Genomic DNA, 24,537 nt, shown 5'->3' on the forward strand with positions numbered 1-24,537 from the left:
CGTCTTCCAGGTCCGAGACCCGCCTCTCCGCTTCCGACACGCGGTCTCTGAACGCATCGAGGTCTCGCCGGATAAGCGCCGTGTCTGCCTGCACATGGTCTATCTTCACCGTGAGGGTGGTCTGGCAGGTGGAGATCGCCGTCATGAGCGCCTCGAATGCCTCCGATCCTGTTTGGATCACACCATCCCGCAGCGGCTCCATGCGGGCAGGCGGCGAGGGCAGTGTAGGCCCCGATTTGGGAGGGGTGCCCACAGGAGCGGTTTTCCGGCGAGTCTGGCCTCCCTTGTTGTTCCGGCGCATTCCCCACGGAAGAGGGTATGAAGGGTTGAGGAGGTAAGGCAAATTCCACACAGGATTAGGGTAGGAGAGATTCTCAGAGCGGGAGCTCGTGGATTACACGTCCGCTCCCATCGCCATCTTGGACACGCCCCCACAGTGGCTGTGTTTAATGGCATGGCACAGTGGCTGCGTTTAATGGCATGGCACAGTGGTGCGAATTGATGGCACAGTGGCTGCGTTTGATGGCATGGCACAGTGGTGACAATTGATGGCACAGTGGCTGTGTTTAATGGCATGGCACAGTGGTGCGAATTGATGGCACAGTGGCTGCGTTTGATGGCATGGCATAGTGACTGCGTTTGATGGCATGGCACAGTGGTGACAATTGATGGCACCGTGGCTGCATTTGATGGGCACAGTGAGGCTGCACATTTTTTTTCCGTTTGCGCCCCCCCAAAAATGTGTTCCATTGATGCAGTGTTGCATGAATTTTTGGATGTCATACAGCTTTGGATTTTATCCTTTGTTTATTTTGTTTCAATAAATCGCCTATCAGAGTGCGGCACTCCAGGATCATTTCTTTTTTGCAGGGGTTATATGGTCTGGTAAGTGGGGATACATGAGGGGATCACCGAAGTCACTGATATCCTGACTGAGAGCACCACCTGTCACTTTGGAATTATTCTTTTGTGTTTTTCACCTATACTGGATGGATATAGATGAAATTCGTTTTTTTCACTATCTAAGTGAGTGGGAGATTTCTCACTTTAATTATATTCAAGAGGACTACTCGCCTTATGGTAGGCGATCTAGTCCTGTGATACGCACACACGTTTTTTTACCTTTTTTATGTTCTTATATTTTTGTTTCACACGCATTACCAGCTTCACTTTTGGTCCTAGTCATTCAGACCTTTGGGTTTGTTAGTGATAGGTAGCGCCACTACCGCCTCCTACATTTATATATATTTTTTTACAATTTCTCCTTAGGGAGTTTTTCTTTGGGGGGGCTGCAACCTAGTAGTAACTTCCCTAAGCACGGATTTTATATTTACCTACTGTGGGATAATTATTATTCTAGTTCCCTACGCCTTCACTTGTATATAGGATTGCAGCTGCAAAGCTGCTTTTTTCCCTGCCATACTATGGGCACATTATTTGTCCTGTATTGCTTAGTTATATCAAATGGTTGTGACTGGAAAAAACGCATGTATTGAGAGTCCAAGGGCCGCACACCCCAAAAAGTTGCAAAGCCAAAAAATGGAAAGGTTCCCCCAAGGTTTTTTTAGCCACATGGTGTATTAGATTCAAAGAGATGGAAATGTATAAAAATAAATCTTTACTTTACTTTTGTATCACAATAAATGAAGATACAAATGGTTGTGGTATTAAAAATGGTAAACTCTAGTTACAGACAGTTTATGATATATGTCGACAGTAATTAAATGTTCAACAAAACAGTGGAGTACATGATGTACCCCTTCCAACTGGACATGTTCACAACATCAAATTTTGTGTAACCTGCAAAACGGTTGGTGTTGTATAACTTGCCCTCTGCCAATGTGGATGTTTTTATGTTGGAAAAACTGAGGGGCAGATTCTCGTAGAATGGCGTAACTTAGGGCGGGCGTAACGTATCTCATTTACGTTACGCCGCCGCAAGTTTTCAGGCAAGTGCTTTATTCACAAAGAACTTGCCTGTAAAGTTGCGGCGGTGTAGCGTAAATCACCCGGCACAAGCCCGCCTAATTCAAATTAGGCGGGTAGGGGGCGTGTAGCATTTAAATTAAGCACGTTCCCGCGCCGAACGTACTGCGCATGCGCTGTCCGTAAAATATCCCAGGGTGCATTGCTCCAAATGACGTCGCAAGGACGTCATTGGTTTCAACGTGAACGTAAATGGCGTCCAGCCCCATTCACGGACGACTTACGCAAACGACGTACATTTATAAATTTCGACGCGGGAACGACGGCAATACTTGACATTGGTTGCGCCTCATATACCCAGGGACAACTTTATGCCGGGAAAAGCCTGACGTAAACGTCGTAACTTTACTGCGTCGGCCGCATCTAGCTAATTTGCATACTCGACTGGGAAAACGACACCTAGCGGACAAAAAAAAAATTGCATTTAAGATCCGATGGCGTAAGAGCCTTACGCCTGTCGGATCTAATGGCTATCTATGCGTAACTGATTCTAAGAATCAGTCGCATAGATATGACGGCCCAGATTAGGACTTACAACGGCGTACATGCCGTTGCGCCGTCGTAAGCCCTTTGAGAATCTGGGCCTAAGAGACCTTTTTTTAAAAGAAAAAGGATCACATTTTGCCTCTTTTTAAAAGGGTGACCACCACAGCATTAAACTGACATGTTGGTTGCCAACATGGGTTTGATGCGAATATGGTGCAATTCCACGCCCTTGAGCATATTTTACTGCATGTTCGTGGGGGTGGTATAGATTCGACCTTGTTACAATTAGAGACTAGATGGATACATAGTTTAGACGCTGTTAGGTATCCAGGACTCCATGAATATATTAGCTATAAGTCCTTTTGATGAGTTTTTCAATGTTGTTTAGTATATTCCTTTGAGATTCTTTGTATAATGTCTATTTGCTTTCTCGCCCTTTTCCCCTCTGCTCACGTTAGATGATCCTGTTTCATCTATGGATCGACTTGGTTGATATTGGGGGTCCCCTTCTTATCCTCGTTCTTTTTTTCCCCCTTCCCCTATTTCCTACTTACTTTGTGTCTCAATCTTATGTCAAATGTAAGACTGATTTGTGTATTTTCTTTTGAAATATATTTAACCTGATCATTGAATTTATATAAATGTATTATTTATTTTTATTGTTAATTTTGGATTGTTTATTAATTTTCCAGATTGGATCCTTTCTATACATCTTAGATGTGGTGGTTCCCCTCTGACAGACTATGTATGCCCGCTGTTATCTGGCTTGGGTCTGATGTTGGTGTTGGTTTGGTTTGGTTGACACATCGCCTACCTTTTAGCCACGCCCTGTGTTGTTCCCTCCTGCTTAATTTACATTTGCCTCTCCCTGTACATCAGACTGTTGGTGTGCGTTTGGCTTGCTCGCTGTTTTAATACTGCGATCAGCTGACGTCACGCCGTATGGCACTCTGGGGATTGTAGGCGCAAGATGGCGTGCGCGCATGCGCAGTGGCTACACTTTGTCCATAGCTGTTCGGCGAGTCAGCATTTGTTTGCTGCTGAGCCGGGTTGTTCATATCTATTACAGGTAATTCTTTACTTGCTTTTTGTCTTTGGATTTGACTCTATTATGGTTAATATTATGTTCCATTTACTATTACCTTAGGACTTTGTCCCTAATGGTTTCCCTCTCTGTGTTGTATCCCTTTTCAGGATTTACCATTACTTTCCTGCTAATCCATGGGTTATGCTGACCAATGCAGTCAACCTACTCATTGACCAATTCTATTCAGCGCCCACCATTTGAACTTCACAGCTTTCTTTTTCTAAATTAGGTATGTATGGAGGCTATGTTAGCCCGTTATTTAGGGACAAGTAGCCTTGAATTATTATTTCATGGCATTTAATCCCTAATTAGTTTTTTTAATTTTGCCTTTTTTAGTTTGAATTACTAGCCCCCTGCAACCACACTAAGGTCTGGGGTTTCCGTGGTGCCTTTCTGACTCACAGCATTTTGCCACACTCTCTCCTGACCCGGGGTAGGTACAGTCTTTTTGTGGCGCTTAGTATTTTCTTGATGGTTTCTCCATACATCTTATCCGTTTTATCCGTATAGTCTTGAGAGTTAAGTCTTGTTATGAAACATCTATGTATATTTTATTAATTGTTTATTTTTCTAAATAGATTGTACTAAATATATCGATTGACCCACACACCCCTGAAGAAGGCAACGATTTGCCGAAACATGTCGGGATATTATGATAATCATTGTTAATCCTAATGTACTGGTCATGTTTTTAATCAATTTATATATTAAATAAAATGTTGTACTTATTTTTGACTCTAAATATTGTTTGTGATATGTTTAAGGCACCACTATAATCCCCTCATTCTTTCACAACCCTATACTATTTCTTAGGGATGAGGTGCCGTATCTAACAGAGGACACACCAATCACTCTTTCCAAATTACTTATAAGGTCTTAACTGAATTAGTTTGTAAATAATTACATAAACTTAATTTTAAAGTGGGACTATTCCGGTGTCACATTGATAACTAAAAAACATAATATATAAAAACAATCTTTTCTTTTTATTGCATTTTTTATCACATTTTTTTTTTTTTATAAATGGTACATAACAGAATTCATATTAGTTGTTTATACATTTTGCATATACATACGATTTATGGATTATTTGAAAGTGTTTGATTTGTTTTTTATTTTTATTTCATTAACTATTTAAATACAAAATAATATATGACGAAATTGGCAAAAGATGCATGGATATTCAGTCTTGGGTTCTTTCCTTTACATAGTGATGGTATAAGGAGGAGTCTTCTCCCGAGGTTCATTGTCCTCTTCAGCAAGTCCCTAATAAACAAGAAGAGGGAAGAAGACAGTTTTTATCAAATTGTCATAAAAAAACAGCAAAAAAATAAATAGACAGTAACAAATATTTTATAATCACACACACATAGGTTGGACTTGATGTAACTAGTGTGTTTATGTTGGCCGTCAGCGTAGAGGCATTCCATTACATTGTATGTAATTGGAATATTGCCACCTTACATTGATGGACATTGTAGAAAGGAGACAAATTTGCCACTACGTTAGAAACCCCTAGCGACCTCTGGTCCAACCTTAGGGTTTCAGATGTATTCTGTTGAGAAAGCCTAGCATAGGTAATAGTTAAAACCCGGGCCCTATTAGCTTTTTTTGCCATCTATGTCATTTGAAAGATTTAATTTCACATCCTGTGGAAACCAAAGAAAAATAGAGGAAACCTCTCCAATGTGAGGGAAGTATTTATTCCAGGAACAAGTGTCCTTGTTGGAAAATCCTGTTCTGGTGACAAGTTTTGGATTTTCTCTTACTTTCGGTCCCACTTACAGAGTGAACCTGCCTAAACACAAAACACAGACAGCAATTAAAAAGTTTCTAACACCTTACCCACTCTATCCAAAACTAAAATATTTCTAAAGAAAAAACTTTTTATACTAAAGTGACCTTGCCATCCTTTTAGTAATAGAGCATGCATCAGCATTTTTCCCTACTGACCCATATTTGGAAGAACTGACCTCCTTAGCAACTAAATTACTCTTCCCCATTGGTGTGCACAGCCTATTGTATAAGGGTGTGCACCCCAGAGCACAAACAGACAAGTGTATTTCAGCAGAGCAGTGGATAGTGTCAGAGATGTGTCAGTAGTACTTTATTTTTATTATTTTTTACAATATTATTTTTTATTATTATTTTTACAATTTTTTTATGGAGCCCCTTTGGAGGGCTTTGGTGAAATATCAAGGGTCTAAGCAGACCCCTGATGTCTCTCAAACATATTTTCCTATGCTTCAATAAAGAATGAACACAGGAGCAATTGGTACAGATTGCAAATGTGATTCTAGTGACATCCACTGCTTACGCCCTGAGGAAGTGAGAGGCTTTTCCCTGAAACACGTTGGTTGCATTTAATGCTTTTAATCAACAAACATTTAAAAAGAGCACTAATTTACAGTATATAAAATGTTGTACTATGCGCTCCTCAATACCCACCCTAGAGTTTATCACCTGCTAAGTACTCTTTTTGTCATCATCAGAGAGGTAGCAGCCTAGGACATAACATAGTCCAACAACACGATTCCTTCATTACTGATCAGCTCCTTTGAAGGAGGATGCAATCCACTGTATATCCATCAGAACGAAGCCTCCAATCCAACAGCCCAGCGCTATCACACACACACATCCGACTTTTTCTCATCTTAGAAAGTTCTAAAAGACCTGCATACTTACCTTTCCCTGTCCTATGTCTTCAACCTCTGTAGCTTTTCTGATCCCCAAGCTGCTGAAGGTATTCAGCACTTACAGGTGTATCAAATAACATGGTTTCTATGGTTGGATCTTACATTCCGTAATTTGCTACAAGCCTGTGTGATTGCAGTATAGGGATCGTTAGCATTTCACTTTTTATTTAATATTACAGTACCAACCTTATATGGATTGCAGCTATCATACTCTGTTTTCAGTCTGTACATGACAGTAATGGTGGATGAGATTACTCCCCAGAAACCGATGATCAGAAGCATAATCAGGAGCCCATATGAGAGATCCTGCCAACAAAAATATTAGGAAGTGAAACTTCATGAAGTAAATAACAAGAGATGTCTTTTGTTTTGAGCGGTGAGTTCACCCACTCCCTGGATTTATAGCATGCCTAAGAACCTAACAGAAATAATCCAGGAATCAGAGCTAGAACTGCAGCAAGAAAAGACAGCATCAGGGAGAAACTCTGGGCCAGATTCATCAAGGGGATACGATGGCGGATCTCCTGATCCGCCGTCGTATCTCTGAGATCCGACGGTCGGATCTATGCGACTGATTCATAAGAATCAGTTCCACATAGATCTCCCTTAGATCCGACTGGTGTAAGTGACTTACACCAGTCGGATCTTAGGCTGCAATCTACCGCCGGCCGCTAAGTGTCGTCGCAATTTGTTTACGCGTCGGATATGCAAATGAGGAGAACCGCCGATTCAAGACCGAACGCCCGCCCGTCGCTATTTTTTTACGTTGTTTGCGTTCGGCTTTTTCTGGCGGATAGTTACCCCTGCTATATGAGGGGTAGCTAATGTTAAGTATGGCCGTCGTTCCCGCGCTGAGATTCAAATTTTGACGTTGTTTGCGTAAGTCGATCGGGAATACGGATGGCCGGAATTTACGTAGCCGCCGAAAACATTGACGTCCTAGCAACGTAATTTGGAGGATGCGCACTGGCAAATTTCGCCGGCGACGCATGCGCAGTTAAATCGGCGCAGGAACGCGCCTGATTTAAATTGTACACTCCCCCTAGCTGCGGAATTTGAATTCCGCCGGGGGAGTTACGATCCGACGGTGCAATTTTCGAGGTAAGTGCTTGGTGAATCATGCACTAGGCTCGCAAAATTGGACCGGCGAATCGTAAATCAGATAGATTAGGCGGATCTAAAGATCCGCTAATCTATCTGAATCTACCCCAGTGTGTATGGACCAATGTGAGGCTTGATTGCCTGCACTATTTTTCCTTGTACACATGACTGGTTTTCACGACGAGAAAACTGCCATTTTTTATATTGGTCGTGAAAACTAGTCATGTGTATGCTACCTAGCAGTTTTCTTGACAAAAAAACTGCCCACAAAAAAAGGAAACCAGCTTACAGATGGCCACCACACCAGGAGGCAGTGCAGAGGCGGGGCAGCTAAAATATCATGATTTTCACATCAAAAGCATGTTGGTTTCGGACATATCAGGAACAGATGTAATAAAAACATAGATTGATACATACTGTCCCTGGTTTTACTGGGCCTGGCAACCCTGTTGGGGCCCCCTAGTGGCATGGGGCCCTCGGGCAGTGCCTGAGTGACTCAATGATCAGTCCGCCCCTGATTCTGAGCAAATATAATCCTTCACAAGTCAATGATATTCTAATTGGTCAGATAAATGGAGAGGAGGGAAAGTGTGCAGCTTTTAGTTGAGTTAGCTGGGGGCTTAACTACATGCTTACCAGCCCATTAAAGTCAGTAGCCAGCTTTAATAAGCCCCTCTGGGGCAAGTGTATATGAAATATTTACACTACTGAAGAGCTAGGAGCTTCCCAAACTGTTTGGAAGATACTGGAAAGTTAAACCTCCTGTTTTCTAGAAGTTTCTTCTATCTCTTGGAGACTCTACCATATTGGTGAGATCTCTGGGAGGTTTTGGTGTTCCTATAACCTGAGAGTTCCTTATAATTGGCACAGCAGGTGTTCCCAGATTGGAGAGGAGCTGGGTCAATAATTATGGCAGGAAGATCTCACTATTGGAGTAACCAGTGCATATAGGGTACAAATGTTTGAGTGAGATAACCAGGCTCCGAATATAACTAAAATTAAGCCCCGTACACACGGCTGTGTTTCCTGTCGGGAGAACTACAGGGAGAGATTTTGGCCGGGAATCCCGTCCGTGTGTATGCTTCCTCGCAGTTTTCCCGACAGGAAAACTGCTGCGAATCCCGGCGGAAAAATATAGAACCTGCTCTCTATTTTCCCGCCGGGATTCCCAGCAGTTTTGAACCTGACTTTTTACCTATGGGGAAACACTGCGAGGGAGCATACACATGGCCGGGATTCCCAGCCAAAGCTCTCCCCACATGTTTTCCCGACTGGAAACCCGGCCGTGTGTACACGGGGAAACTTACAGAGCAGGTGACTTTTTACCGCAGAGAAAACCGAGCGTGTGTACAGGGCTTAACAGTAAACTGACCCGATTTCTCCATCCACACATTCAATGTGGATTTGGGAATCCTCCCCACCGTGTCACCGTGACTTCCCCACCATCAGAATACACTGATCAGTGCTGTAGCTGATTGGCTGCATGCACTGGTCAAGTGAAAATTTTCCAATAAGCCGATTCATGAGAAGTTGATGGATAGAATGACTTTCTTTCAAAAGGAATGGCAATACACAGATCTAAATTTGTCTGGTTCCTGCTAAACTTTGATCCATGTATGGAAAGTTTAGTACTCTCTGTAGCAACTTGTAGTGACATAGGGGTCAATTCACTAAGAGTTAAATAAGGGCTAATATTATGCGGTAACGATTGTGCAAGTGTTCAATTCACTAAGAATTTGGAGTTAAATACTGAATGCGGTATTTGTTTGGATTAGCGGTAATTACCGCATTCGTTAATGTGGCAATTTACCGCATTGAGCTGGTTGCTAAAGAGGAGGCCGGAAAGCCGGCCTCCAGATCTTTAACAACCGATGAATCATCAGCTGTCAGCTGGGTTTTTCGCTGACAGCTGATTGTAAAAAAAGGCAGACAATTAAGGTATGGACAAAAAAAAACTACGTGGGGTCCCCCCCCCAGTCCATACCAGGCCCTTATACAGGCATGCAGCACGGCAGGTCAGGAAAGGGGGGGGGGATAAAGCACCCCCCTCCTGAACCATACCAGGCCACATTCCCTTAACATGGGGGGGGTGTCTGGTGTCAGAAGGCTTACTGAAATCACATCAGGTGCTTTAAATCAAGGCTAGCACACACTATAGGTAAACATTATTTGTTTCATTTTTCATTACAGAGGTTCACAACTCCTTTAAAGTATAACAGAGACCCAACTCTAGAATAGATATATACTTTTTACCAATTATAAAATGGGGGGGGTGTAATTGCGCTTGCAAGCAATAAAGATAAAATAACAACAACTAAACCAATAGTGTAGTAATAAGTGGATAAAATGAAATATAAGTGCATCCGTCCCCTGCTGGGGTAAAATAGTGTTCCACTCTAGGTCTTGACCAACAATACCACCCAGTATCAATCACATGATGTGGAGGGTAGGAAGAGTGAAATAATTAATAAAGTCCAGTGAACAACCGTGCCAGTGACAGCACAATGTAGATAAGGTGAGAAATAAAATCACCTTAACGGTTTCCAAATAATAAAATAATAATGTTCAAACAATAAAATATGCAATCAACAAATCCTTAAAGTGCTTCATCCAAACAAAGTGCAATGTGCAAAATAATTAATGAAAATAGCTGTAAAAGTTGAATAAACAATAAAACATGCACCAGTGATTGAAAAACCATCATTAAACGTGGTAAATGTTATTATGCTATGGAGGCTTCCCTGTGCTTTATTTTGAGAGCCATCGTTATGACTGTGTGAGCCTTCTTGGAGTGGATCAATCCGGTTTTCGAGCAGCACTGTGTTATAGACTTTTTAAAAGCCTCATTGAGGTAAGAGGCTTGTATGAACATCTTCACACTGTGGAAGTCCGTGTTTACAAGCATGTGAGCACATTTCATCATCCTGCACTAAAGAGACTATTTGTGGATTTTTCATTTATGAGTGGAGCACATATGCACCTTAAGGGTTTATGATTGCATTTGATTTTGGACTTTATTTCACTTTTGCACGATTGTGCACTGGACACTTGGTTTATTTATTTGTATTTTTATAGACTCTAATTTATTTCTATATTTTATATTTTTTTAATATTGACACTTTATTGTGATCGATCCCGTTGATGGATCGTATAGGACACTTGCACTCTTAGTTTATTTTTCATTGTTTTTTCAATCACTGGTGCATGTTTTATTGTTTATTCAACTTTTACAGCTATTTTCATTAATTATTTTGCACATTGCACTTTGTTTGGATGAAGCACTTTAAGGATTTGTTGATTGCATATTTTATTGTTTGAACATTATTATTTTATTATTTGGAAACCGTTAAGGTGATTTTATTTCTCACCTTATCTACATTGTGCTGTCACTGGCACGGTTGTTCACTGGACTTTATTAATTATTTCACTCTTCCTACCCTCCACATCATGTGATTGATACTGGGTGGTATTGTTGGTCAAGACCTAGAGTGGAACACTATTTTACCCCAGCAGGGGACGGATGCACTTATATTTCATTTTATCCACTTATTACTACACTATTGGTTTAGTTGTTGTTATTTTATCTTTATTGCTTGCAAGCGCCATTACACCCCCCCATTTTATATCTGTTACCAGTGCGTGAGCACTATTAGTCGTGGCTGCTGCTCAGTTAGTATATTACCATTTTTATTCATTTTTTCTATTTATTGTGCCCTGGTTAGGTTGGTTTGCGCATTAGTTCCCCCCCCCCCCCTTTTGCATACTTTTTTACCAAGTTGTCACAATTTTTTTGCTGAGAGGAGACTAACAGGGAAATAAGTGCATAATCACCTGTGGTTTTCATATATTACAGCTTCACACCAGAGGCTGTGCTAATTTTGGAGGACTATGAAATCGTTTATCACAGAGTTTATTTTATGGTCAAATGATCCACAGAATGACTGATTGCATAAGTTATACTTTTGCTGCTGCGTGATAGAGTAGTTCTGATAGACAGCTAAAAGATTGTAATGGCAGAAATGAAACTCCCTAGATGATAATAATGAATGTGAAGTCAGCAGTTGTTGTTGGAAGTATTCAAGGACTATGATGCTATAGATTGGGGTCCCCAACCGCTAGCTTCCACCAATTCATGGTTATATTAAAGTGGATGTAAACCCACTCTCATCCTTTCTAAACTACTGCCATAGTGCTGATCTATAGGGCTATAAATGCCTCCTGTATGCATCCTTACCTGTCAAATGTCTCCCCATCTGTCTGTTATAAGAACTGAAAAACTGCAGATTCTGTGGGTGGATCTGTTGTCTGGAGCTCTGTGGGTGGAGTCGTAATGTCAGTAGACTCCCTGCCCACCTCTACACTCCCCTTCCACTGAATTCTGCTATGATCACTAACATCCATTCAAAATCCAGAAAAGTAACCACATGACTTCAGAAAAGGAGTGGGGGTGGGAATTAAAAAATAATGCCTGTCTCCAGGCTAGTGCATGAGATATGTAAATAACCTGTCACTCACAGCAAGGGGGCGGAACGGACTAAGATTTTTCTCTGTAAGTCCGTTTTATTTCACTGAACAATAAAAGAGGATTGCTCAGAGCTGGATTAACTCTGTGTGGCAAGACTGGGCACAGATGATATGAAATCTTATACTGTACATTGTGACATCAAAAAAATAAATAAAACATTTCTGGTTTACATCCACTTTAATTTGTGATATTTTTGTCAGTGCCCAGATAGAATATATATATATATATATATATATATATATATATATATATATATATATATATATATATATATATATATATATATATATATATATATATATATATATATATACACACATACTCTTTCCCATGATACCCAAAAGTGAAAAGATAAAATGTTTGATGGAGTTTGACTGTAAAAAGAATGTAAAGATGAAAGCCATTCATAAAATGTTGTCACCTTAGCTATATTGACAACGTGTTGGCATTCCTTCAGAGGGTCGCTTTGGTAATAGCTGATATGCTGGTTGTAGCTGTTCGATAAATCATACGATTGATAGCTGCCAGTCTTAGCATTTTTTAGGACTCCTTCACATACCGGTATGTCATCTTTTAAATAGTACATGAACCTATTATGCTGCGCGTCCCCAGTAAATACAAGGCCAACGACTGAGACAGAAAAAATCAGCAATTGGCTGATAACAGAGACAAACACCTAAGGAAAAAATAATACAATTAAAATAATGTAAGGCAAATAACATACAATAGCCTGAAGACATACACCGTACCGACCCTACTGTGATGAAGAAAAGTAAAAAAAAAAAAATCTAAACCCAAGAATTACAAATTCATTGTAGCACAGGCAGATTGTAAAGGAAATTAAGAGTTTGCTAGATTTCTGGCAGGATAAAAAAATATTTAGCTTTTTGCAATTATCAAACGGATATAATAAAGTGTTTTCTGTAGAATAATTAAAAGACCAAAAGGAAGCAAAGAAGACAAATTCATCCATTGTTAGCATTTATATAAAGTATCATACTCTATTTTCTGTTACCCAGGGCACCACTGATGGTTAAATATGGTTCTAAGACTCCTCCCTTTAAAAAAAATGGTGGTCTAGGTCAGGCAAGCTAACCTACAGAACAACATAGATGGGCACTGTGTGATTTTTTTAATCATTACTTTGTTATGTTTTAAAGTGCATTATATTGAGTAATTGTATACAGCATTTCCTGTTCTGCCTTATGTTGTATTATATGGGTTGTTTTTACCAAAAGGTACTTGCAGGACACCATAGAGTGGGGTTTATCCAAGTATGCTTATTGGCATGGTATAAATATGGTGGAGAGCAAAGCAGTAGCCTCGGCTCCTGATGACATCCTGGATGTGATGAAATGCGTAGGGTCAGGTGACTTGCGGTTCTCACGCCACTTCCGCCTTGTGGAACGGAACGCACTCCAGCTCCATGCTGGTTGGCGTGGTGGCTATCAACTACTAAGCTTTGGCAGATGATTCTGGGGTGCCAGGTTGGGCACTTAGAATTGTGAGTTTATTAAAATCTTCATTAAAAGATAAAATCGAACAGTATGAAGTTTTTGATTCTGCAATTTTTACCCTTTAAGCCCCTCCTACTGTTAGTGCAATTAGATCACATCCAGGATTCTCCCTCAATAATTTATTTCTTTCACAAACCTAGTTACACACCTGCTGGTAACCAATGTCACTGGGATCAAAAGTGATGCAAAATGCAAAATGTTACTGCTGTCCTGGAACAGAAAGTGAAGGAAAATGTCCCAATGGGAACCACTGTTCTAACCATATCTGGGATCCCCCCCCCCATTTTGGATAGATTTTTTTTCTCACTTTCTACTGTGTCACTGGGACAGGAAGTGAGGAGAAATCTGCAAATGCTCTGATGCTTGACCCAATACTTTGGCAGCCTCAGGGATGATCAGCGTGGTGTTGGGGGCAGTAACAAGCACCAATTTCCCTGTATAGCTTTTCTGACAGCCGCATCTCTTCCTCTCCCTCCTGCGACTGTCAGGGAGATCAGTGCTTATAACTGCCCCCACTACCGCACCAATCACCCCTGGCTGTCCATCTCTGTGCTCCCTGTATCCTGTTCTGGGTCCTGATCCATTTTATATTCCGGGTCCCCCTCTGTGTCATCCTCCAGGTCCCCCTGTATTCTCCCCGGCTCTCCTTGTCCTGCTCTGGGTCCAGATCCGTTTCGTCCTCCCAGTTCCCTCTGTGTCATCCTCCAGGGTCCCCCTCTGTGTCATCCTCCTGGGCCCCCCTCTGTGTCATCCTCCTGGGCCCCCCTCTGTGTCATCCTCCTGGGTCTCCTAAGTGTCATCCTCCTGGGTCTCCCTCTGTGTCATCCTTCTGGGTCTCCCTCTGTGTCATCCTCCTGGGTCTCCTAAGTGTCATCCTCCTGGGTCACCCTCTGTGTCATCCTCCTGGGTCCCCCTCTGTGTCATCCTCCTGGGTCTCCTAAGTGTCATCCTCCTGGGTCACCCTCTGTGTCATCCTCCTGGGTCCCCCTCTGTGTCATCCTCCTGGGTCTCCTAAGTGTCATCCTCCTGGGTCTCCTAAGTGTCATCCTCCTGGGTCTCCTAAGTGTCATCCTCCTGGGTCTCCTAAGTGTCATCCTCCTGGGTCTCCCTCTGTGTCATCCTTCTGGGTCTCCCTCTGTGTCATCCTTCTGGGTCCCCCTCTGTGTCATCCTCCTGGGTCTCCTAAGTGTCATCCTCCTGGGTCACCCTCTGTGTCATCCTCCTGGGTCACCCTCTGTGTCATCCTCCTGGGTCCCCCTCTGTGTCATCCTCCTGGGTCTCCTAAGTGTCATCCTCCTGGGTCTCCTAAGTGTCATCCTCCTGGGTCTCCTAAGTGTCATCCTCCTGGGTCTCCCTCTGTGTCATCCTCCTGGGTCTCCCTCTGTGTCATCCTCCTGGGTCTCCCTCTGTGTCATCCTCCTGGGTCCCCCTCTGTGTCATCCTCCTGGGTCCCCCTCTGTGTCATCCTCCAGGTCCCCCTGCATCCTCCCCGAATCTCCATGTGCTTCTCCGGTCCCTCCAAGTCCCAGGTCTTTCAGGATGGAGAGTGGAGGAAGGACCCAGTAAATATGTAATTTACCGTCTCTTTCCTTTTCTGAATGGACAGAGTCAGTGATTACTGACCAGTGACACAGGTTAATGTCCAGTGACACAAGTTAATGTCCATTAACCTGTGTCCTCCTGTCCATTCATTTTCAGTGCAGCTGAGGCTGGGTAATCTGTGTCCTCAGTCCCTTTCCCTGCCTGATATCTCACCAAAGCCCCCCCCCCCAACAGGGCTGAATAAAAAATGTAAGAAATGTCCCAAAGTTAAACTGTAAAAAAAATAAAAAAAAGCATTGTAAAATATATATTTATATATATATATATATATATATATATATATATATATATATATATATATTTGCAAAAAATAATAAATAAAAATAAAATTGTAAAAAACGAAACAAAAAAAGAACTGTCACATGACATTTACCACTTAACGACCGCCGCATGTACATATACGTCCACGGAATGGCACATAGAGGCAGATGGGCGTACCCGTATGTCCCTGCCTAGACGTGGGTCGGGGGTCCGATCGGGACCCCCCCCCCCCCCCGATACATGCGGAAGTCGGAAATCGTCTGGGAGCGATCCGGGATGAGGGGGCAGCTATTAGTTTCTAGCCACCCCCTCGCGATCGCTCCCCGGAGCTGAAGAACGGGGAGAGCCGTATGTAAACACGGCTTCCCCGTGCTTCACTGTGGCAGCTGCATCGAATGTGTCATGCCTTTTATAGGGAGACACAATCGATGACGTCAGACCTACAGCCACACCCCCCTACAGTTGTAAACACACTTCAGGGAACACATAACCCCAACAGCGCCCCTGGTGGTTAACTCCCAAACTGCAACTGTCATTTTCACAATAAACAATGCAATTTAAATGCATTTTTTGCTGTGAAAATGACAATGGTCCCAAAAATGTGTCAAAATTGTCCAAAGTGTCCGCCATAATGTCACAGTCACGAAAAAAATCGCTGATCACCGCCATTAGTAGTAAAAAAAAAAAAACGTATAAAAATGAAATAAAACTATCCCCTATTTTGTAAACGCTATAAATTTTGCGCAAACCAACCGATAAACGTTTATTTAAATCTATTTATTTTACCAAAAATAGGTAGAAGAATACGTATCAGCCTAAACTGAGAAAAAAAATGTTTTTTTATATATTTTTGGGGGATATTTATTATAGAAAAAAGTAAAAAATATAGATTTTTTTTCAAAACTGTCGCTCTATTTTTGTTTATAGCGCAAAAAATAAAAACCGCAGTGATGATCAAATACTACCAAAAGAAAGCTCTATTTGTGGTAAAAAAAGGACTTCAATTTTGTTTGGGAGCCACGTCGCACGACCGCGCAATTGTCTGTTAAAGCGACGCAGTGCCGAATCGCAAAACCTGGCCTGGGCCTTTAGCTGCATTTTGGTCCGGGGCTTAAGTGGTTAAGATACAAGTACCGATACTTTTTTTTAAAGTGGTATCGGTGCAACAATGGTTCTAACTGTTCATTACTCTAGACAAAACTGGAAAAAAAGTACAGCCTTTGGAGATACACTTTAAGGTTTGCTGGCAATAGAACTGGTAAATTGCAAACACAGAACAGTTAACGGGAATATGAGGTCTACTTACCCAGATGCCCTGATTTATGTAAGCCGCAACTTCAGACGGTCCAGAGAGAATGAACTACAAAAAAAAAAAAGTTTTTTTTTTTTTTCTTTTTATGTAAAGTTCACAGTTACAGGCAAGGGTTTTCCTCCTTTGAAGCAACATTGTCTCTTATTCACTGGGTAAGTGGAAGGCGAATTCAAAATACTAACAACAACTTACAGAGCAATTGACAACTCGGCCCCCAGCTACATCACTAATGTAGTCTCAAAATACCAACCAAATCATTCTCCCAATCTATCAGACTATATTTTTTTTGTACACTTTTAGGTGATTTCAAATATACAAAAGCCTGTGGTATTGATAAAACTTAACTGTGACAAAAAATTTACTAGAACTAGATGAGGGTTCACTTCCCTACATAAAAAAAGGACACTTATGTAAAATGTAACCTTTTATTAAAAAACATGAAAGGTATGCAAATTAGACATGTGCACACTAAAAGATTTTGTCTCAGAATTTGTTTTTTCATTGATACATGTCCCCTGGGGCAGGACCCGGGTCCCCAAACACTTTTTATGACAATAACTTGCAGATTAACATTTAAAATGAGCATTTATGATTTCTCCCATAAACTTTTAAAGGGTGTTCCGCGGCTTTTGAATTTGCCGCGAACACCCCAAATTGTTCGCTATTCGGCAAACAGGCAATGTTCGAGCCTAATCCTGGATGGTCAAAATATCTGTCACTTTGTCTGGATCCTAAATGGTCAAAGAATCTGTCACTTTAACCATTCAGGATCAGGACAAAGTGACAGATTCTCTATGTAAAAGTGACTGACACTTTGGGTTTTACTCACCGGTATTCCCATCCAGAGAGGAGCACCACGAAATACTTCTAAATCTGTAACCAAGACAATGGCATACAATGCAACACTGATGATACCCATGGGAAACTGAGAGGCCTACAGCAATAAAGAAGACAATAATATGGTTTAAGACATTTAAAGCAGTAATAATAGCCACTAACTGGAGTATTTTCTCCTTTTCTCCCATCTGTCACACTCCCCCGTCACACTTTGATATATGGGGGTGTCTCTTTGCTGGATTGGGCTGTCTCTTTGCTGAATAGCGATGTCTCGTTGCTGGATTTGGCTGTCTCTTTGCTGTATTGGGCTGTCTCTTTGCTATATGGGGATGTCTCTTTGCTGGATTGGGCTGTCTCTTTGCTGGATTGGGCTGTCTCTTTGGATTGGGTTGTCTCTTTGCTGGATTTGTCTCTGCTATATGGGAAAGTCTCTTTTCTATATGTGGATATTTCTTTGTTGGATTGGGCTGTTTCTTTTTTCTGCTGGATTGGGCTGTCTCTTTGGCATCTTATGGCACATATTTTTTGCAAATTAAAAGAAATCTAGTAGTTTCATGTTTAGATGTTTTAATATTTTCGACACAATGTACAGACTACAGCACAGTGGCATCTAGGACCCTTTACACCATGTAGAATTGAGTGATGTGTGTGGAGTGATGCAAGAAACATGGGGAAAGAAGTCTTGTGCAAATTATTATAACTATTATTTATCATATTATCACAATTCGCATTATCAAAGCTCTAAAAGAATAGCTTAGACCAATATTAAACCCAAAAGCAAACACTTTCACATTCTATTGCAGCTTACCATTTAAGGGACCACTCTGGAGTGCCCCTCTGCAGGACCATCTGTCCAGAACCACAGGACCCTGCACACACCCCTCCTTCACTGGCAGCCCTAACCAGGGGGCAGGATTACTCAATTATATAGACCAGGCATGTTTAAAGTCCGGCCCGCGGGCCAATCGCAGCCTGCGTTCCGGTTTCGGACGGCCCGACTGGTAATTTTGACATGTATATCTTTTGTGGCCCCCAACAAATCCCTGAGCATTGGGGGGCCACAAAAGATATATATGCTGGCTGCCTTGGAGGGGAGAGGGCGGGACGATTGCTGTACATACCGGAGAGGAGCAATTCCTGTCTACACAACGTCCTGTGTAAAAGGAAGTCTTGTCTCCTGCGCTGCCATTGGACGACTCTTCTGTCCATAATAGAAGGCGGGACATTCTATTAAAGAGGCCACTGAGAAAACAGGAGTTTCTCCTGTATGTCTGTTGGTGCTCGTCCCGCCCCCTCCCTGTCTCCTCCAAGGCTGTAGATGCACATGAATCAGGCTGCACTGATGGCAATGGTGAGTCTGCATTTATGTCAATGTGGGTGCTGCATTCGATTTTTTATGTCGTTTTTCAAAACGTTGTTTTTTGTGTCAAAAAAATTACCGTATGTAGGCTAAAACGACGTTTAAAACAATGTTTTTAAACCCGCGCATGCTCAGAAGCAAGTTATGACGCGAGCTTGAATGCAAGATTGTGATGGATTGTGGGAAGTTTAGTTCACTGGATAGACTCGCCTATTATTGGAAGTAGGCAGAAAACTATGGGCCAAATCCTCAAAAGGGATACGCAGGCGGAACTGCTGTTCAGCCTGCGTATCCCTGTGCCTATCTTTGGAACTGATCCTCAGAAGCAGTTTTCATCTGTAAGAGACTTACACTGTCAGATCTTAGGATGCAGTACCGCATCCGCCGCTGGGGGCATTTCGCATTGAAATGCCGCTTTGGGTATGCAAATGAGGACTTACGGAGATCCACAAAGCTTTTCAGCTTTGTTTTTTCTGCGTAAGTTTACGTTTGCATACGTAAAATTAGGGATGCTTTTACAAAGTGTAAACTGTTTACACCTTGTAAAAACAGACCTTTTTTTCGATCGCCGCGATTTTTTTTAAATTTTGAATTTTATTTTTTGGCGCGTAACGTTTTTTTTACCCGACGCAACTTTATTGTCCCGTCGCAATCCACAAAGCCCGACGTAACATAATTTTGCGCGCTGCACGTCAGGAAAATGACGTCACGAGCATGCGCAGTACGGCCGGCCCGGGAGCGCGCCTCATTTAAATTGTCATCGCCCCCTGCAGAAGAGGACCACCTTGCGCCGGAGACATTTAAGTTACACGGCTGAAAATTTCTAGGTAAGTGCTTTGTGGCTCGGGCACTTAGGTAGAAATTTTCCGCCAGTGTAACTTAAATGGTAAAAATTACGTTACGCCCGCTGGCTGAGGATTTGGCCCAATGATTCCCAACAGAGGGACATAAAAGAGAAGGAGAAAAAATAATGTAGCACCATCCTAGAAAAGTGCTAGGATCAGTTACATTTAGAGCTGTTCAGTCGAGTTGTATTTTTGTTGTTGGGTAAATTTAGCTTGTCTTACTGAAATCAGTGTGGCTGTAATTCTGGTGTTAGGTACATTCAGTTGTGCTCACTGTTATCAGTGCAGCTGTATGTGTTTCATTAGGTCTGCTTAGTGTTTCAGCTGCTTCTGGTTTTGATTGTTTCCTCTGCTTTCCAGAGAACTGGAGAACTCTCTGGAACATAAGTGTGAATGAATGCAAATAGCAGCATGAAAATGTATACAGTCCTGGCCAATCCCAGGAAGGATGGCCCTGAAGGCTGCTTGGTGGTCTGTATAAATACTCTGAGACACAGAGCTGCTTGGTCTTTGTCTGCAAAGGAAAGGTCCAGCCTGAAGGGCTTGCTTCCCTTCAGGGCAGTACTCTCATGTGCTTGATGTTCGTGAGGCCTCAAGGTGCGTGACCTGAGAGCCTGAATGTTGAAACTACAGAGAAGACTAAGGTGCTTTCTTCTGAAGATCTAGTCTGGTATCATAGGAAAAAAGGTCTTGCATGGATGTTGGAAGGTTGCAACCAACTTTTCCTGGACATTTGTGAGTACAGACTGCTGAGACATCTTAGAGACTTTAAGGCTGCTGCCACCCCTCTTTTGCTAGCAAGTAAGATGTGTGTTTGACCAAAGGGCACATCGACTGGTGTCCTGAGAGCTTAGTCTATCAAATTCCTTGTGAAAGGGTTCAGCTCCTATTGCTCTAAAGGAAAACGCTTTTGTGCTTTAACTGCTTTGGCTACAGAAGAGCTCAGTTTATCTAGAGCAACACGAGCAGAGTCCCTTCACATAGAACTAAAGAAAGAGGCTTGCTTTTAACTGCTTCTACTAGTTTGCTTTTGTAAGGACTTTTGCTTTTGTTTTTCAGAAAGGAGTTTATTGATCTCAACTTGTACATCGTTTTCTTTTTTGGAGTATCCCACTCAGTTCCCTCAACCCTATTCTAGTTACTCCAAAAATAAAACAACAACAAAAAGAACACCCCCAGACTGGTTATTCAGGTAAAGAGTGCCTGTGGTCGGGGCAATCTACAAGGAAAAGAACCTAGGCAATTTCCAGCAGCTCCTTTGGGGGTAGCACAACAATAGTTTCCCCAGCCTAATATAAAAAAATAATACAAATTTTCTGCAGGGAGACCAGGGCAGTGCACACCATAACCTACCTGTGTGCAGTATGAGCAGACAGCGGGACATCTTTACCTGGGAGCAGAAGGATGCTACCCTTGTGCCTTGGACTGCAACTCAGCTGGTGGGGAGCCTGCTGTGCAGCAAGGCACATGCTGAATATACCACCAGGGAAGCCCCTTTTGCCAAGCACATGGACTGAATGCCGCTGTGTACACAGGACTGGTGAGCAGTAGTTGGCCAACCATACTGTGTATTTAAATCAGAAAATTAAGCTCAGTTGGTTATGAGCCAGTAACACAAACAAAACACTGGCATTGCTGGACATCATTCAGAAAGTTCCTAGGGTAGGGATGCTCATTATTTGTGATTTTTCCGGTATTTACTTCCATTGGTTGTCTTACCCCAAGTATTACAGGTAGTGCAGCAGCCTTCTCATTGGATGTTGGCGACATTAGTGTTGTAGGTGGTGCCTCATTCCAAATCTTCCTCAAGATATTGACACCATCATTCAGATAGTCCCAGGAGGATTGTTGTGCTATGTTAATATTGATCACTGATCCCTCTTCAGTTTTGCAAGAAACCTTCCCATCCTCTGTTGTTACTGCACTGAGGGACATCCTAGAAACTTAGAAATAAATGTTGTGAGTAAAGTGAGCTTGCAAGCTAAGAGTTCAAACATACCACTGATATATAGCGTTTACATTTTTCACTTTGTCACCAGCCAGTGAATTTACAATTTTTAACCTCGTCTATAGAGATCAGCAAGGTTGGGAGTTCAAATTTTTGGGAAATTTCAGGAAGAATCTTAAGAGTTTGGCAAAACATGTTGTGGGCAATAGGAGAGACAACATGAAGGTGGTTGGTTTAGAGTGCAATGTGCTTTGAATGGCCTCTGAGGATTATGCCCTGTACACACGATCAGGCTCACATTGGAATTTCATAGGAGAAAAAGGGAACATGTTCTCTATGTAAACTCTGAGGCCCCGTACACACGACCAGTTTCCTCGGCAGAATTCAGCTTCCGACCGAGTTTCTGGCTGAATTCTGCCGAGGAAACTGGTCGTGTGTACACTTTCGGCCGAGGAAGCCGACGAGGAGCTCGACGAGGAAATAGAGAACATGTTCTCTATTTCCTCGTTGTTCTATGGGAGCTCTCGTCCCGCCGAGCTCCTCGGCGGCTTCAGTGCTGAACTGGCCGAGGAACTCGATGTGTTTGGCACGTCGAGTTCCTCGGCCGTGTGTACGAGGCCTCATGGAATTCCTCTGAATATCCGATGGAAAAACTCCCATGGGCACACACACGGTCGGAATTTCAGATGGAAAAATTCAGCCGGACTTTTTCCATCAGAAATTCCGATCGTGTGTACGAGACATTAGAGGCTCTTTTAACTGCCCTGGACATGTTCTTCAGTCAAAAACACCCTCTAATTAACCTTATTATTTGCCTTCTTCAAGGTAATTTTTAAAAAGTCAGTGGAAAAAAGTGAACTAAAAATAAGTAAGCTAGAGTACACAAACAAACAATCACATGCATAACGATTGAAAAAACGTAAATATAAAGATCACTAAACTAAATAAAATAAACACCCCCCCCCACCAACATCACCGCCATCAGAAAAAAAATGTTTTTTTCTTTTTTTTAAAGCAAACTTCATCTAAGCGGTTTAGTTAATATAATTTAGGGTTCAGTAAAATTTTGGCACAAAATACATTTCACAAAAATCACTCCACTCATTCCTGCTCGTTTACTTATCATCGGTAAAAGAAAAAAGTGCGCTTATCTAATATAATAAGTGAAAGCTGCAAACTCAAAATGTTTATACAAACAAATAGTAATATAGGTAAAAGATGGAGTTGCGCTGAAAAATTGTGTCTTATGCAGATCACCAGTGAAAAAATAATAACAAAAGAGGAAGTCCAATAAACAATCTAAAGGATTTCTTCAGATGTGCATAAAAATGTAAAAAAGGTGATATGGTAAACAGTTCAGTGTAGAGACAGCTTTTGAGAACGTGTTCCAGCAAAGAAATGTAGAAAAACCAAAATAGTCCAGGATGCCTGGTGTTGCAGACCCTTACCAGAGTTAATGATCCAAAGGATCAAAACGAGCGGATAGCCATACACCTGGGCTAGACAGGAAAACGGATCCACAGCCAGACACAGACACCCGATGATCCAGCAATAGTGAACAAAGAAAGATAAAGCTCCAATAGTGTGATATTGTATGGTATATAGGTAAATAACAACCCCAAGTGACTGGCAAACGGACAGTGTGACATAAACCTCCACCTCAGAACACACTGTTTCTTACCAGATTCATGTGAATAAAGAGCAAAGAAATCGTGGAAGATGACTATGCAGCTGCTGAAGGGAAACTTCACGTCTAGCGATCCTCAGAGAAGCACTCAGGGCAATGATCCAACCATCAGAGAAAAAAGGCCACAATGGTGTGATATCGTTTTGTAAATTTAATAAATAAAATATCTCACTTACAGGTTAGTAGATAAATAACAGCAGACAAACAGAGTTCCGACCGGTACGGAACTGCTCCTCACAAGCGGTGACGTCAAACACGCCTCCTCCCAACGTTTCATCCAATAGGACTTGATCACAATCAGTCCATCCAATGAGAACGGTCTGAAGGACCGTTGTCATAGGTTAAGCGATGAAGCTGACTGATGGTCCGTCACGCCTACACACCATAGGTTAAATAACCGATCGTGTCAGAACGCGGTGACGTAAAACACAACGACGTGTTGAAAGAAACTAAGTTCAATGCTTTCAAGCATGCGTCGACTTGATTCTGAGCATGCATGGATTTCTCTAACCGATGGTCGTGCCAACTAACGATCGGTTTTGACCTATCGGTTAGGAATCCATAGGTTAAATTTAAAGCAAGTTGGCTTTTTTTTTAACCTATGGTTAAATAACCTATGGGGCCCACACACGATCGGTTTTGAACGATGAAAACGGTCCATCAGACCGTTGTCCTCTGGTTAACCTATCGTGTGTACGAGGCCTCAGATGTCAAAACAGAAGATTCAGATGCTTAAGGCATCTGCAATTGGAGGTTAATATATTTCCAATTTAGGATTAAGGCCAGGGTTGAGGATTTGGAAGGGTTAGTACTGTTTGTGAACGACCTCCCTGGCCCCAGGATTCCCTTGTCAGTAGTTGCCAGAAAGTACTTATTATAATCGACATGACAACCTTCAATTTATCTCAAGGGCTGCAATACACCATACAAGAAAAGTTTAAATTATCTTTATTACGACCTATAAACTTACAATAAGGTGCTTTTTAAACCTTTATGTTAGGTACTTAATGCTCCAAATCCTTGCATCTTCTAGGCATTTTTCCAGGCATTTTGTAACCAGCTAAGTAGCATTCAGACAATGTTTAAGAACATTTTTAAACTAAGAAGAAATATGATGAGTTATATAAAACTATCTTGGATCTTGAACAGACCCATAAACTAACAGGAGAGCATGAAGCAGAGCGCACCGTTATCCTAAAAAGAGAGGAATTAAGAGATCTTATTGAATATGAAAATAGAGCGGCATCTTACAGACGTAAGAAAGAGAAGTATCAATGGGGTGACCTG

At 41.9% G+C, this 24,537-nt stretch overlaps 1 protein-coding gene across 1 annotated transcript in view; it reads right to left on the reverse strand.

Moving 5' to 3' along the window:
• Window positions 1-4,648: 4,648 nt before the first annotated feature.
• Window positions 4,649-24,537, reverse strand: part of LOC120909297 — a 33,285-nt gene continuing 13,396 nt past the window's right edge. The window contains exons 2-7 of the mRNA XM_040321044.1: window positions 21,335-21,558; window positions 17,403-17,507; window positions 16,568-16,621; window positions 12,303-12,557; window positions 6,442-6,561; window positions 4,649-4,825 (exon numbers count right to left, since the gene is read on the reverse strand). Of these exons, the coding sequence (XP_040176978.1) occupies window positions 4,763-4,825; window positions 6,442-6,561; window positions 12,303-12,557; window positions 16,568-16,621; window positions 17,403-17,507; window positions 21,335-21,550 (813 nt within the window). The 5' untranslated portion in view covers window positions 21,551-21,558 and the 3' untranslated portion in view covers window positions 4,649-4,762. The remainder of the gene's footprint in view (window positions 4,826-6,441; window positions 6,562-12,302; window positions 12,558-16,567; window positions 16,622-17,402; window positions 17,508-21,334; window positions 21,559-24,537) is intronic.

The sequence above is a fragment of the Rana temporaria genome, chromosome 8, assembly GCF_905171775.1.
Source record: "Rana temporaria chromosome 8, aRanTem1.1, whole genome shotgun sequence".
Taxonomy (NCBI): Eukaryota; Metazoa; Chordata; class Amphibia; order Anura; family Ranidae; genus Rana; species Rana temporaria.